At 38.3% G+C, this 17,647-nt stretch overlaps 1 protein-coding gene across 1 annotated transcript in view; it reads right to left on the bottom strand.

Moving 5' to 3' along the window:
- SMYD4 (SET and MYND domain containing 4) overlaps positions 1-17,647 on the bottom strand; it is a 178,792-nt gene that overhangs the window by 82,021 nt on the left and 79,124 nt on the right. Inside the window, exon 5 of the mRNA XM_053706220.1 lies at positions 1,823-2,822. Coding sequence (XP_053562195.1) covers positions 1,823-2,822 — 1,000 coding nt within the window. The remainder of the gene's footprint in view (positions 1-1,822; positions 2,823-17,647) is intronic.

Genomic DNA, 17,647 nt, shown 5'->3' with positions numbered 1-17,647 from the left:
GCATGACATGTGCTCAACATAAGAATGCATGTATGCTCATCCCGAGTTCTACATGCACGTGACTAACGGCTGGGGGTGGGGCACACTAAGAGCACAAAATCTAGATGAATCAAAAACGTATTTTTTGCAAGCACATCTAAAATTGCCAAAAAAATATTTCTATGCAAATTTGAAATGAACTACAACACATTTTTTTCTTATATCCTTTCAAATTGGTTTTATGTGAATGATTCTATACCAATAACTTGTGTTAGATCTAAATAAGTGCTTTATATCACAGGTAGAACTAAATACAAGATGTAAAACTGACTAGTTTTGTATGTGAAGATGATTAGCAGTTTCTAATTATATAGTATACACATTTGGATCTTAAAGGGAAATAAAACCCCAAATTCTTCTTTACTGATTCATATACATCACATACAATTAAAAAAAAACATTCCAATGTACTTTTATTGTCAAATTTTCTTTGTTTCCTTTGTTGAAAAGCAGAAAGGTAAGTTCAGGAGTGTGCACGTGTCTGCAGCAATATATATGGCAGATGTTTTGCAGCAATGTAATACATTAGCAAGAACACTAGATGGCAGCACTACTTCCTGTCATGCAGTGCTCCAGACATGTGTACGCTACCTATCTAGATATCTCTTCAATAAAGAATAAAATGAGAATAAAGCAAATTTGATAATAGAGATTAATTGAAAACTTTCTTAAAGAGATAGTAAAGTCCAAAGAAAACTTTCATGATTCAGATAGGGAATGTAATTTTAAACAACCTTCTAATTTACCTTTATCATCAATTTTGCTTGTTATTCTTAGTTGAAAGCTAAACCTAGGTAGGCTCATATGCTAATTTCTAAGACCTTGAAGGCTGCCTCTTAAATTAACGCATTTGACATTTTTCACAGCTAGAGGGCGTTAGTTCATGCTTTTCATATAGATAACACTGTGCTCACGCAGGTGAAGTTATTTAAGAGTCAGCACTTATTGCCTGAAATGAAAGTCTGTCAGAAGATCTGAGATAAGGATGCAGTCAGCAGAAGCTTAGATACAAGGTAATGACAGAGGTAAAAAGTATATTTCTATAACAGTGTTGGTTATGCAAAACTGGAGAATGGTAAATAAAGGGATTATCTATCTTTTTAAACAATAACATTTTGGTGTTTACTATCCCTTTAACATTGTATTCTCTATCTGAATCATGAAAGAAAAATATAGCGATTCATGTCCATTTAAGGATATTTGTTGTGAGTCTTTTTTCCTGTAAGCCATAGCACTTCGTGATAACTGTGGTAGTTATCCTGCTGTTGTGTGTCCAGAAATTATTTTGCTTATGGATCTGTTGCACTTTTCAAGTTAAAACCGCAAGGGGAAGTGGTGGGAGCATAACAAGGAGTACAGTAAATAACTTACCTGATTATAGCTGGGAATGCTTTATTCTATGCACCTGCTCTCAGATGCTGGATGTGCACTCTTATGGTGAAGGCTTTCACCCTGCTATGAGCACAGAACTTTTAGGAAAAGTACGGTTATTTAAATTGTCACTTTAACATAGAAAAGTGATGTTAACTATTGCTGTGTCTTAAATCCTGAAATTATCTACCAGGCTATTGAGCAGTCCTATAATATAAAACAGTGAGCAATGAAAATTGGGTATTACAAATTTTGCATTTTGTACTTCAATATGGTGGAAAATATACTGAAAGTGACTTCAAGGAACTAAACAAGCCCAGTACTTTTAGTTTTAATATGGTGTCACAATGAAATCACAGGCGTCTAGACACACACAGTATAAAGATAGTAGTTAAATGTTTCTAGTCATTACCCTCATATTCCTCTTGGAGAACCATTATTGCTTGGGCATTGCAATGAAGCTGAAGCATGTGCCGGAATATTGCCTGCCCTAAATTTTGCAGGTCTGCAGATCCGATGTCCTTTGTACTTATTAGCTTTTGTAACGATTTCTCAAAAGGTGTCAATGTCCCCATATCTTTCCCTGAATTGTAGTATAAGCTTAGTTTTTTGCATAAAGCTGCTGCAGTGAATCCACATTGGAACTTCATGTCACCTTTATGATTCTCAGTGTGTGGCAGAAGGTTTACTACAGCACGGTAGGAGCTACAATACTTTTTAACAAGTCCCTGCTTGCACATAGGAAGTTCAGTATTGGCACCTACTAATGTAGTTTGATGTATAACCTGATCACAGCCGGCCACAAGCACAGCCCTCAGTGCTGTGTGACAGAAGACACCTAACGCAAGTAGGAGTCCACCCAATAAGCACTCAGTATTGTGATAACTACTCCATGCAGTATCCTTGCAATTTTGACTGCAGTATTTGGCATAACTGCAATGCTTACAGGGCAATGATGCCAACATCTTTCCCAAGCAATGGTGACAATAAAGATCACATTGTGTAGTTGTGGTATCCAAAACAGCTGTTTCTTTCTGATGCTTCCTCACTGGAATAATAACACTTACAAAAGCTTCTTCCAATATTAAGGCCTCCCCTTGGTTGATATCTTCTGCAGCAACCATGTGGCGCCCTTTGGAAGTGCTATACTCAAGTCTCAAAGAACCGCAAACATTTGTTACCAGTGGATTCCTGTCCAAGCCGAGTTCTTGAAGTTTATGATTCAAACTGCTTGTGTTGGACTCACTTGTTGGTTGAACCGGTCCATTAACTCCTGTACTAATCTTACATGCTGTTAAGACTGAAGCTTGCTTAAGCCTTTGGAAACATTCTGTCTGGCGATGAAGAATTTTGTTCTTTAGTCTCTCAGGATATCCATGCTCTTTAGCACGTTCAATGTCCTCCAAGCACGCCTACCAGGAAGAAATATACAATGAGTATTTAAGAATTCTAACAAACTGTGAAGTAGAATAAACATTGCATATGACATCTAGCGTTCATTGTATTGTATAGGCTTAATTTAATTATATATACAATTTACCAAATTTAGCAAATGTCTCCATTGTACAAAACAAGTTTCTTAATTTTTCCACAAATATTGAAAAATGTGGACCACATTTAATGTATGAAGACCGATACAACCATCAGCTCCAGCTCAGTGCAAACAGATATGTTGATTGGAAGAGCTAACGGCAAACTTTACCAGGAGTCATGGGCATTAATTAAATCAGTAATAGTAGTCCATGAAATGGAATGAATGAATGAATGAATGGAATGAAATAGAATCTCCACCAAATACTGAAAATTGTCAATATGAGACCAGTCTTCAAAAATACCTTGTTTGCTGGGCCAACACCCAAAACAAAAACACAGTATGAAGATAATATTATATATATATATAAATATATATATATATATATATATATATATGACCATATTGCCGCTTTAAAAAGGGACACATGAAAAATACATATGTCAGGGTTTATATACAAAACATTTCTTCAAAAAGCCCTGACGTGTATTTTTCATATGCGTCCCTTTTTAAAGCGGCAATATGGTCACTATATATATATATATATATATATATATATATATATATATATATATATATATATATATATATATATATATATATATATATATATATATATATATATATATATATATATATATATATATATATATATACATATATACACACATATATATATACATACATACAGGGAGTGCAGAATTATTAGGCAAGTTGTATTTTTGAGGATTAATTTTATTATTGAACAACCACCATGTTCTCAATGAACCCAAAAAAACTCATTAATATCAAAGCTGAATATTTTTGGAAGTAGTTTTTAGTTTGTTTTTAGTTTTAGCTATTTTAGGGGGATATCTGTGTGTGCAGGTGACTATTACTGTGCATAATTAGGCAACTTAACAAAAAACAAATATATACTCATTTCAATTATTTATTTTTACCAGTGAAACCAATATAACATCTCAACATTCACAAATATACATTTCTGACATTCAAAAACAAAACAAAAACAAATCAGTGACCAATATAGCCACCTTTCTTTGCAAGGACACTCAAAAGCCTGCCATCCATGGATTCTGTCAGTGTTTTGATCTGTTCACCATCAACATTGCGTGCAGCAGCAACCACAGCCTCCCAGACACTGTTCAGAGAGGTGTACTGTTTTCCCTCCTTGTAAATCTCACATTTGATGATGGACCACAGGTTCTCAATGGGGTTCAGATCAGGTGAACAAGGAGGCCATGTCATTAGATTTTCTTCTTTTATACCCTTTCTTGCCAGCCACGCTGTGGAGTACTTGGACGCGTGTGATGGAGCATTGTCCTGCATGAAAATCATGTTTTTCTTGAAGGATGCAGACTTCTTCCTGTACCACTGCTTGAAGAAGGTGTCTTCCAGAAACTGGCAGTAGGACTGGGAGTTGAGCTTGACTCCATCCTCAACCCGAAAAGGCCCCACAAGCTCATCTTTGATGATACCAGCCCAAACCAGTACTCCACCTCCACCTTGCTGGCGTCTGAGTCGGACTGGAGCTCTCTGCCCTTTACCAATCCAGCCACGGGCCCATCCATCTGGCCCATCAAGACTCACTCTCATTTCATCAGTCCATAAAACCTTAGAAAAATGAGTCTTGAGATATTTCTTGGCCCAGTCTTGACGTTTCAGCTTGTGTGTCTTGTTCAGTGGTGGTCGTCTTTCAGCCTTTCTTACCTTGGCCATGTCTCTGAGTATTGCACACCTTGTGCTTTTGGGCACTCCAGTGATGTTGCAGCTCTGAAATATGGCCAAACTGGTGGCAAGTGGCATCTTGGCAGCTGCACGCTTGACTTTTCTCAGTTCATGGGCAGTTATTTTGCGCCTTGGTTTTTCCACACGCTTCTTGCGACCCTGTTGACTATTTTGAATGAAACGCTTGATTGTTCGATGATCACGCTTCAGAAGCTTTGCAATTTTAAGAGTGCTGCATCCCTCTGCAAGATATCTCACTATTTTTGACTTTTCTGAGCCTGTCAAGTCCTTCTTTTGACCCATTTTGCCAAAGGAAAGGAAGTTGCCTAATAATTATGCACACCTGATATAGGGTGTTGATGTCATTAGACCACACCCCTTCTCATTACAGAGATGCACATCACCTAATATGCTTAATTGGTAGTAGGCTTTCGAGCCTATACAGCTTGGAGTAAGACAACATGCATAAAGAGGATGATGTGGTCAAAATACTCATTTGCCTAATAATTCTGCACTCCCTGTATATATATATATATATATATATATATATATATATATATATATAATATATTATATATAATATATATATAACTGGTAGCAGAAGCTCTATACAAAAGAGTTTTAATAGGGCCCCTTGCTGCTTTCTCTTGTTTCCATACTACAAACCGCCTGTTTTAAAAGAGGATCTTTAAAAAAACTGTACTCTTCAGAAAGGTTTTTTTTTTATAAAGCGACACAATTATACTACCTTCTCTTGCAAACATGACAGTTTTTATCCATGACTATACCTTATTAGCCAATAATATAAATAAAGCCCAGCAACAATATTCCAAAAGTGCGCAGCTGCTACTGGATCCTGCATAAACCCAGAATATCAATATCCCAAAGTCCAAAAGATAGCAGCAGCACTCAAAATATTTCAAATCTCCATGTCTTTATTATGCATCATTACAGCATTTGAACTTTGGAATACCTTATTAGCCTTATAAATGTGTTATATATTAAGAATTCCTAACAAGACAATTATCTCCTTACTTTCCCAAGCCTTTCAGCATCTCTGTTTCTCTTGTCTTGGTCACCTAATTTTTATTCTCAAATACATAAATTTTATATTTATTAGTGTTAAACATTGTATGCAACATTTTTTTGCCCTTTCTATCTGCATTGATTGTACATTATGTTCTGATTTTATTCGCTTGAATAATTCATTGTCTTCTACAAATTCAGAGATCTGCTTTTTTCCTCTAACTTACTAGAAAACAGGAAAATGAGAGGGCACACTCAAATCATGTTTACTATTTTCTAATTTAGTGTAATAGTTATATGTTCTGTTTATAAAATTTAAATTTTTTAACATCCACGGTTATGTCTGAGTACTTAAAAACAAACAAAACTATGACCTCTCACAAAAAATCTAAACAGAATGGCCATCAATGCAAAACATTAGTCTATGAATGCTGCAGTGAATCCACATTGGAACTTCATGTCACCTTTATGATTCTCAGTGTGTGGCAGAAAGTTTACTACAGCACGGTAGGAGCTACAATACTTTTTAACAAGTCCCTGCTTGCACATAGGAAGTTCAGTATTGGCACCTACTAAAGTAGTTTGATGTATAACTTGTTCACAGCCGGCCACAAGCACAGCCCTCAGTGCTGTGTGACAAAAGACACCTAACGCAAGTAGGAGTCCACCCAATAAGCACTCAGTATTGCAGACATCCCAACCTGCAAAAACTCATTTCAGGGAGGTATCCCCCCCCCCCAAAAAAAAAACCAAACAAAAAAACACTGGCAATTTACAAAGTGAGTCATAAGCTCCCAGGTGTTTACAGGATACCAATTGACTCAACTGACGAGTTGGGATGTCTGCTTGAGGCAGAACCTGTAATAAAGGAAAAAACTGTCAACAGGTTACCTCTCACTGCATGTCTGACAGGGGCTACAAGGTGAAGACACCCTCTCTAACCTGCCCTATGTTATGGCAAGTTCTCAGTAATAAGACAAATTTCATCCTAAAATAAATGATGCATACAGATATTCCTGACAGCATATCATGCAGGTGTCCAGCATCTTTATTGGCTGTTAGCCTGTCATACCTGAAAGTAAGATCCTAGTATTTCAAACTGCCGACAAGGAGCAATCCACTAGCCTCGCTTAATAGAGTCCAAATAAGCGGGTTACTTGTCGGTTCCACGCTCCTTCAAACCAAGCAGTTACCTCCAGATAAGTAACTTGTGGCTGGATCATACAGCATAAACTCCCGTTCCTGGTCAGCTATTGTATTTCCGTAAGGCATAAGTCATCTCTGATGATAGAAAGTTTATAGGCATATAGTTACACAGACCAGCTGGATAGAATGTACTGTGCAAGTGCACTCAGTCAACGCACGTTTGGCCCCACAGTGCTTTGCGAACAAAGCAGGGACTCTGTGGGGTAACTATATGCCTACAAACTTTCTATCATCAGAGATGACTAATGCCTTACGGAAATACAATAGCTGACCAGGAACGGGAGTTTATGCTGTATGATCCAGCCACAAGTTGCTTATCCGGAGGTAACTGCTTGGTTTGAAGGAGCTTGGAACTGACAAGTAAACCGCTTATTTGGACTCTATTAAGCGAGGCTGCTCCTTGGGGGCAGTTTGAAATACAAGGATCTTACTTGGAGGTATGACAGGCTAACAGCCAATAAAGACGCTGGACACCTGCATGATATGGCATGCTGTCAGGAATATCTGTATGCATCACTTTTTTAGGATGAAATTTTTCTCATTACTGAGAACTTGCCATAATATGAGTGAGTGGGTTTGATCATGTGGTTGCTCAGCGCCCACTGTGTAAAAGCAAGCACCGCCCCAGACAGGCCGATCTCACTAACCATATAAAGCCAAGTTTCCGGGATATTATGTGTAGTTTGCGAGTGTCAGGGAGACACTATTTCAATGCGGGAGACTCCCGGAACTTCTGGGAGAGTTGGGATGTCTGGTATTGTGATAACTACTCCATGCAGTATCCATGCATTTGGGACTGCAGTATTTGGCATAACTACAATGCTTAGAGGGCAATGATGCCAACATCTTTCCCAAGCAATGGTGACAACAAAAATCACACAAATTTTTTTTTTTTTAAAGCAGTTAATAAATAAAAATGACTTTAACTAACTGAAAGCAATGCATAGATATGTTACGTGTTACATAAATCATCCAACCAGGGGCAGAACTACCATTGCTGCAGCAGATTCAGTTCACCAAGAGGCCCATAACAGACAGTCTATACCTAGGAGTGTACAGAATATGCACAATCATAATGCAGAGAAGCCTTTTATTAGAAAAAGAAAGTAACCACCAAGTAGACACACACTTATAAACAGAGCCGTAAATAAAACAACATTTATTTCAATAAATTAAAAGACATCCTGTTGAATGAATGACTTAAAAAACAAAAACAAAGTAGCACTGTCGGAGTCCCTGGAAACAGACACATAAACAATGTGTGGATCCTTATAATACAGTAAAAGAACCGATTGTGGATTCACAAATTACAAATGTTTACAAATAGAATAGGCTTCAGAGGCCCATTGTAAGACATCCATTGAGTAGGAAAAGATCCCTAGCAATTTACCAGCTATGCTTTCGTGACACCCACAAAAGTGGGCTATAGGGTGGGCTTATCACACTATCGCTCAATAGATGGCTACTCACAATTATTGTAAAAAAAAAAATGTCTGGGCTTGATCCAACTGAAGAAATTCAGCTATTCACAATAACATAATTATACGATCAATGTCAACAGTATAGTGTTACCGATAATCCAGAGTACTCACGAACAGGCAAACGCCTGACGTGCGTTTCACCTGAGCTTTATCAAAAGGCGTATGTATGCGGCTCCATTCACTAGGCTAATTTATTACAGAAACAACCAATCAATATTCAATATATACAACACACCTCTCAAAGGGGCGTTTACTTATTATCATCGCTATATACATAATCATATGGCACGTTGTAACAATGGATTAAATCTTGTAAGATAGGTAATAGGTTGTTGAACCACAACTGCTGAGATATAAAAGGTTTATGTGTAGCAAGGATTGAACCTGATAGTAACAATGAATACTGCAGGGATGTATAATGATTACACAGGTTTAATCACAGCAATTGCTGGCAGGTAATACAAGAGCAAGGAAGTTTCTATAGCTGCAAAAGGCAACTGGGGAGGTACAAGCAGCAAGAAAACCCTTGTCTATACACCAGTGTAAAGTAACACAGCGTGATATGTGAAACAGGCAGCATAATAGAAATCAATGAAAGTCAAGATTAGGTAAACTTCTGGCAAGCAGGATAAATATATACAATCAGCATAAGAGTCAATAGGTACCTGGTACTGTTTACTTTGAAAGCGGTTAAACAGAGTAGTTTAGAGAGGGTAATCCTTGATGGCAGTTCAGAGCGGCAGCGCTAGCAGAAGTTGGCGTGTGACGTCACCGCAGGCGGAAGCTGTAGGAAGAGATGAGCTGTACTGAACAGCAGGTAATTGCAGAAGCGAGGTTAGCTGCAGCAGAATGGGAATCTGCTGAAGGCAGAGGATAGCTTGTTAGGAGCAACAGGATCCCCTGTTAAGGCAAGCTGAAACACATTTAGGAAATGTGAAACAATATCAAGCAAGGTAATGATGTGGGAGGAGGCTTATATAGCTGAGACAAATTGGAAAACATGATTTAAAGGTACAGGAATGGTAATCAGAATAACACAAAAAAAAGGCAAAGTTAAACACATCATGACAGGATGCCCCACCCAAATGAGCCGCTCAGAGGCTCATGGATGTGGACGGTCAGGGTTCCTCTGGTGAAAGCGAGAAATAAGTCTGGGGGCAGATATGTTAACAGCTGGTTCCCAGGAGTTATGTTCCTCGGAATAACCCTTCCATCGTATCAGGTACTGCAGATGTCCACGAGAGACCCTGGAATCCAAGATAGAGTGGACCTCATATTCAACGTTGGGATCGATGGTCACAGGACAAATCCTCTGGTTGGGAGTTGGGTCCCGAACGGTTCGATAGGGTTTAATCAAGGAGACATGGAACGCTGGGTGTATCTTGAGAGTGCTGGGTACTTGTAGGCGAACAGCGTTATCATTGATGATTTTGGTTATGGGATAAGGACCGATGTATAGAGGTGTGAGCTTTTTACTAGGAGTATTTAGCCTCAGGTTCTTGGTAGACAACCATACCAAATCACCAAGTGAATAACAGGGTGGAGTACTCCTTCTTAGGTTGCAGTATTTCTTTTGTTTATTTTTTGCTTCTTCAATAGCCTGAGAAACTATCGTAAAATTCGAAGAGATTACATTAGAGAGATCACTGATATGTGGTGAAGAGGTTCCTTCTGGAAGTAGTTGGAAAGTAGGATGGAAGCCATAATTTATGAAAAATGGTGACTGTTTGGTAGTGGAATGAATACTGTTATTGAATGCAAATTCTGCGTAAGGGAGATGTTGGGACCAGGTATCCTGGTTGACTTGACAGTAGCATTGTAGGAATTGTTCTATGCTTTGGTTAGACCTCTCGGTCTGCCCGTTGGTCTGAGGATGGTAAGAAGTTGAGAGCCGTTTGTCAATGTTGAAGACCTTGCAGAATTCTGACCACAAACCACTAGTAAACTGGGAACCTCGGTCAGAAACTATCCGTTGTGGAAGGCCATGTAGTCTGAAAACGTTATGTAAAAGTAATTGTATTGTTTCCGACGCAGAAGGTAACTTATGAAAAGTTATCAGATGCAACATTTTGCTGAACAAATCTACCACAACTAGAATTGTGATATTATGATTTGATCTTGGAAGATCCACAATATAATCTAGGGCAATCTCTGCCCATGGTCTTGTTGGAGTAGGAAGAGGCATTAGTAACCCATAGGGTCGATGTTTTGATCTTTTGGAAGTGGCACAGATTGAACAAGAGTTGATATAGTCCGTTATGTCAGTGCTCATATCAGGCCACCAATACGACCTGTTAATAAGATCCTGGGTTTTGTGTATGCCAGTATGACCTGCAAGTGGAGAGTCGTGTGCAGAATGAAGTAACAACTTTCTAGTAGAGGGTGGTACATATAACCTTTCACCATCATCTTTTTGTTTTAAAAGATGTAGTGGTTTTGTTGTATCTTGATGTTGTTCTTCCCGAAAATAAGGGATCAAATCAAGGAAGAAGAGGAGGAACTTATTTTCAGGTATGATAGACTGTTTTGGAAAAGAAAAGGATGTATGTCCAGGTAACCTTGAAAGAGCGTCTGCCTTTCCGTTTTTTGCAGCAGGTCTGTAGGTGATTAGGAAATCAAATCTAGAGAAGTATAAGTTCCATCGAACTTGACGAGCGGAAAGAGTTTTCGTGGATTTAAGGTACTGCAAATTGCGGTGGTCTGTATAGACTAGGGTAGGATGAGTAACACCCTCCAGCAGGTGGCGCCACTGTTCGAAGGCAACCTTGATGGCGAGTAGTTCCTTATCGCCAATAGGATAGTGTGTTTCTGGGGTGGTTAAACATCTGGAATAATAGGCGACTGGATGTAATGGCTTATTCAGATCTTCTCTTTGTGAAAGCACAGCACCGATGGCACAATCTGAGGCATCAACCTCCAATACAAATTGGAGCTGACTGTTTGGGTGTCGTAGGATAGGAGCCGTTGTAAATTTTTCTTTTAACAAATCAAAAGCGTTTTGTGCAGCTGTAGTCCACAGGAATTTATGGAGAGACTTTGTTAAGTCAGTAAGAGGCTTAGCAATAACAGCAAATTTTTTTTATAAATTTTCTGTAAAAATTCGCAAAGCCCAAAAAGCTCTGTACTTGTTTCCTATTCGTCGGTTGAGGCCAATTCAGTATGGAGGTAATTTTAGAGTCATCCATCTGTATACCCGACTCTGAGATCCTATATCCAAGGAATGAGATATTGCTTGTGTGGAATATACACTTCTCAGCCTTAGCGTAAAGAGAATGTGAGCGAAGTCGTGAGAGTACTTGTCTAACATGTATGACATGGTCTTTAACTGTTTTGGAATATATCAAGATGTCATCAATGTAGATCATGACGAAGGTGTCAAGGATATCCTTGAAAATATCATTAATAAAGTGCTGGAAGGTTGCCGGAGCGTTGCAGAGACCGAATGGCATGACGGTGTATTCATATAGACCGTAGCGGGTACGAAACGCCGTCAGCCATTCGTCCCCGGCTCTCATACGTACAAGATTATATGCACCTCGTAAGTCCAGCTTAGTGAAAACCTTGGCACCTTCCAGTTGTTCAATTAGTTGTGGAATAAGGGGCAATGGGTAACGGTTCTTTAGTGTCACCTTGTTTAGTTGCCTATAGTCCACAATGGGTCTAAGAGAGCAATCCTTATTTTTCACAAAAAACATCCCAGCAGCTGCAGGGGAGGTAGATGGTCTTATGAAACCCTTCTCTATATTTTCATCTATGTAAGATTTTAAGTGGTCTAACTCTGGTTTGGACAGAGGAAAGATATGCCCACACGGTATGACTGCCCCGGGTAACAGTTCAATGGGGCAGTCATATTTACGATGTGGTGGTAAATTTTGGGACTCCTTTTTGCTAAATACGTCAAGAAAGTCTGAATACTCAGGAGGAATTACAGTTTCTTGTATTTTTTCAGGTGTTTGTAATAATAAAACAGGGAAGCAGGTATTTATACAATACTCAGAATTAAACTGTACAGTGAGGTTGGACCAATTAATGCAAGGATTATGTTGTTTCAACCATTGGAGACCTAGAATGAGAGGATAGACAGGGGATGTAATGACATCAAAAGAGATATACTCTCTATGGTGGTCATGAGTAGTAAGTAATAAGGGTATAGTTTCATGTACTACAGGACCTGAAGATAAGACCTCCCCATCTATTCCCCTTAAAGGAACAGGAGTCTTTTTTTTTTTATTAGTGGAATTTTATTTTTTGTGGCAAACAACACATCAATATAAGAGGCAGATGCACCAGAGTCAATTATCCCAGTAACAGTCAGCCGGAGTTGGTCCCACTGCAAGGAAAGAGGCAGGTTACAGTAAGTGTTAGGATATGAGACTGTGTTTATAGAAAAATAAGGATAGCAGCTCTCACCCTTGTTCTGTTTCTGTAAGATAGGACAGGCCTTTACCGTGTGTTCATCAGATGCACAGTACACGCACAAATTCAGGGTGCGTCGACATAGTTTTTCCTGGTTGCTCAAGGGACCCTTCAGGAAGGCGATGTCCATGGGTTCAGTAGTGGTCTTATGATGAGTGGAGGAGATAGTTGAGGGAGTATGTTTTTTGTATGTGCTATCTTGATGTGCTCTCTCATGCTGTCTCTCTCTCAACCTTCTATCAATACTAATAGATAAATTTATTAGTTCCTCTAAGGTCTGGGGTATCTCTATACGTGAGAGCTCATCCTTAATAGATTCTGACAAACCTAAGCGGAATTGGTTTTTTAGTGATAAGTTATTCCACTGAGTATCTTTGGCTAGCCTCTTAAAGTCTGATATATATTCCTCTACATCCCTTTTTTTCTGTTTTAATGACCGCATAGATGTTTCAGCGGTTAATTGCTTATATGGGTCATCATAAAGCTGGCCAAGTGCAGAAAAGAAAGATTCCAGGGAGTTTAGAATTTCATCATTATTTTCTAGAAAGGAGTTAGCCCAGCTCCTAGGGTCTGCCCTTAAATAGGAGATGGTGGTCATAACTTTAACTCTGTCATTAGGGTAAGTGAAAGGCTTTAGTGCAAATAATAAGAGACATGAATTCTTAAAATCTCTAAATTGTTTTCTATCACCGGAAAACAACTCTGGGAGACTAACTTGAGGTTCTTGGAACCTAGTTCTGCTATCAACAAAATCTTTGATGTAAGCTTTTAACCCCACATTTTCTTGTTTTAATGTATTAAGCCCCTTAGTTAACAAGTCCACTTTCTGGGAGAGAGTTTGTATAGTACTTGAAATCTCAGCTGGGTCCATCTTTATATATGGCTTGGTATTCTGTAACAATGGATTAAATCTTGTAAGATAGGTAATAGGTTGTTGAACCACAACTGCTGAGATATAAAAGGTTTATGTGTAGCAAGGATTGAACCTGATAGTAACAATGAATACTGCAGGGATGTATAATGATTACACAGGTTTAATCACAGCAATTGCTGGCAGGTAATACAAGAGCAAGGAAGTTTCTATAGCTGCAAAAGGCAACTGGGGAGGTACAAGCAGCAAGAAAACCCTTGTCTATACACCAGTGTAAAGTAACACAGCGTGATATGTGAAACAGGCAGCATAATAGAAATCAATGAAAGTCAAGATTAAGTAAACTTCTGGCAAGCAGGATAAATATATACAATCAGCATAAGAGTCAATAGGTACCTGGTACTGTTTACTTTGAAAGCGGTTAAACAGAGTAGTTTAGAGAGGGTAATCCTTGATGGCAGTTCAGAGCGGCAGCGCTAGCAGAAGTTGGCGTGTGACGTCACCGCAGGCGGAAGCTGTAGGAAGGGATGAGCTGTACTGAACAGCAGGTAATTGCAGAAGCAAGGTTAGCTGCAGCAGAATGGGAATCTGCTGAAGGCAGAGGATAGCTTGTTAGGAGCAACAGGATCCCCTGTTAAGGCAAGCTGAAACACATTTAGGAAATGTGAAACAATATCAAGCAAGGTAATGATGTGGGAGGAGGTTTATATAGCTGAGACAAATTGGAAAACATGATTTAAAGGTACAGGAATGGTAATCAGAATAACACAAAAAAAAGGCAAAGTTAAACACATCATGACACACGTCTCCCTTATCATTGGGAGGGCGTATCTTCGTACAGACGCAATTCTCAGATTCTACTATTTGCTATCACATACTGGCGATGATGGGGGAATTCACAAAGTGTGGAGCAAAGCTTCATTTTAATACACCACATAGTCTCGAAAATCATCTATTATTGGGAGTTATCCATTAACAATTCCTCTTAGTTTTTAACAATCCTTATGGATCACTATTAACTTAAAACACTTTTCCGATCCACATATATACTCTAAGGCAGTGCTTGACAAATATGTTCAAAATATAGAAGCCAGCCATTTTTCATGGTTTACAGTATGTATGTATATATATATATACAACAAATGGATAATCTTAGAAAAAGAGATATAAGATTAGAGTTGGACATTAAAACCTTCCAACTATACCAAACGAACTCTAGAATTCCAAGGGGCTTAAGAATATCAAAGTTTCCGTCTTTTCAAGTCACATGTCAAGACTTCATAAATAAATGGAATGAGATCTTAACTGCCTGTTCTAGATCTCTTATAAATCTGTTAATAGAATATAAAAAGAAACAAAGGCTACAATTAATTCAACATATGTAAGAATTACAAGTAGAACTCACAAAACATCAATGTCATCAAGAGTTCAAAGACTATGACAGACAATTTCAAGAAAATATGAGATCTTTTAAAAAAGAACTATGGTTATTTAAACAACAAAAAATGCATAGAGACAAGTTAGACTATGAATTAAACAAGGTCTACAGATGGAGCCACAATAGTGACTATAAACCATCTTTCAAAAACAAAACACACCATACTAATATACATAAGAGAACAGGACCTAAACAAGACAAAAAAGTCACATTTAGTGAAACTGAATACGAGTATGACACTTCAGATCAGGAAACATCTTTACATCAAGCTAGCAATTCCCTACCAGTCAAAGAACGCATTTCTGTATTAGACATTCCTTCTACTTCCAATATCACACAGTCAAAAAACGGGGTGGGCCTTTCCAAACCCAATACGAAATTATAGGGGACAACATTTACAAGTATTTCAACAAACTCTTGAAGCACAGCTAATCGCATTAAACAACAAGAACAAAACAATGAATACATATAAAAACAGCAACTTGACCCCCCAAGAGAGAAGAGCAATTCAAACACTCAAGGATGATCAAAGCATAGTTATCAGGGAATCTGATAAAGGTGGTAACACAGTAATCTTAAATAAGAAGGATTACTTAATTGAAGCTAACAGACAACTTGCCAACAGAGATCTATACCAATTGTTACCATCTGATCCCACTAAATCATACAGTAAGATTTTGTCAGACATAATACACAAAGCTAGGCTAGATGGAGTATTTTCAGAAAAGGTCATGGAGTACTTACTACCTAAGAACCCATGTGTTCCTATATTCCATCAGCTTCCAAAGCTACACAAGGATTCCATACACCCCCCAGGCCGCCCAATAGTGGCTGGCATAGGTTCTTTAAATGAAAGAATTTCAGATTTGGTAGACACTTACCTACAACCCATAGTCATTGACTTATATGGATACTTAAAAGATACAACATCATTCATTGAGAAAATCAAACATGTTACATGGTGTGACTCTTACAGATTTGTCACTTTAGACGTCACTTCACTTTACACCACTATTCCTCACACTTTAGGTTTGGAGGCACTTCAATTTTTCTTACCCATCACACTACATATGATTCTTTCACTAATCAATTCCTGTACACAGAAGTTGAATATCTTCTCACGCATAATTTTTTTATGTTCGAGGATCATTACTATCTCCAGAGACGTGGCACTGCCATGGGGCGAAATTCGCCCCTTCCTATGCTAACCTCTATATGAGGTTCTGGGAACGGTGCCACGTCTTTGGAGATACTAATCCTTTCCGAGATCACATTTTTTATTTTGGCCGGTACATTGACGATTTGGTGTTGGTGTGGAACGGAGACCAGCAATCAGTTGCTGAGTTTCTGGAATATGCCAACGGCAACAAATTCAACCTATCTTTCACTATGACTGAAAATGCCAACACTATTAATTTTTTGGATGTCACTCTGACATCCAACAATGACACACATTCTATAGAGATTGAGCTCTTTAGAAAAAGCACAGCGGGTCACACTATTCTGCACTCATCCTCATGTCACCCAAAACATACAATTGAATCCATTCCATATGGACAACGAATTAGAACCAAACGTAACTGTACAACAGAACTAAAATATCAAATGCATGCCCAACAAACTAACCAGCGAATGGAGGCCAGGGGTTATAACACAGATCTCTTGAATAAAACAAAGATAAAAGTAGATCTTATTAACAGAGATAACTTGATACACAAAAACATTGCAAAAAAACATAGACAACACAACAAGCCTATTTTTATTACCAACTACAGTAGAGATTTTAATAAAATCTGTGACATTGTACGTGGTTGCTTACCCATTCTAGAGAGTGACACTAAATTAAAGAAAATTGTTGCTGACGGTTGCCTTTTTTCGGCTCGCAGAGCGAGAACTTTAGGAAGCATTTTAGCTCCCTCTATGTTACCTAGCAACAATAGACAGACATGGCTCACCCAGAGATTGGGATGCAACAAATGCAATGGTAACATTTGCAAAACCTGCACTCATATTGAACAGGGAACTTAATTCAAATCAAGTGCAACAAATAAAGAATTTGACATACGTTAAAGAATCACATACAATACCACACATGTCATTTATCTCTTAACATGCCAGGGATGCAAAAAGCAGTACGTAGGGCGCACGAAACGTGCCCTATGTGACAGAGTATTTCAACATATAAGGGATATAAGTAATCCAGATAGTACAACCCCCATAGCAAAGCATTTTAGACAGGAACACAACTCTAATGAATCCCTTTTAACTGTACAAGGTATAGATCACATACCAAGACATAGGAGAGGGGGAGACAGGGAAAGACGTTTGGACCAGAGGGAAGTGTTTTGGATCTTCAATTTAGAGACAAAACACCCCTCTGGTCTAAATTCAATCATGGATGTAGACCTATTTTATTGAAATTAAACTTTCTTTAAAGCAAACAATTTGCATATAAAATTTAAGATTCAAAATTTATTTTATATATATTTTTTCAAATCATCCTCTGTAATTATTAAAGTTATAGGTATCTAGTAGTGTGT

The sequence above is a fragment of the Bombina bombina genome, chromosome 3, assembly GCF_027579735.1.
Source record: "Bombina bombina isolate aBomBom1 chromosome 3, aBomBom1.pri, whole genome shotgun sequence".
NCBI classification, from domain to species: domain Eukaryota; kingdom Metazoa; phylum Chordata; class Amphibia; order Anura; family Bombinatoridae; genus Bombina; species Bombina bombina.
This window is presented reverse-complemented; position numbering and strand designations above follow the sequence as displayed.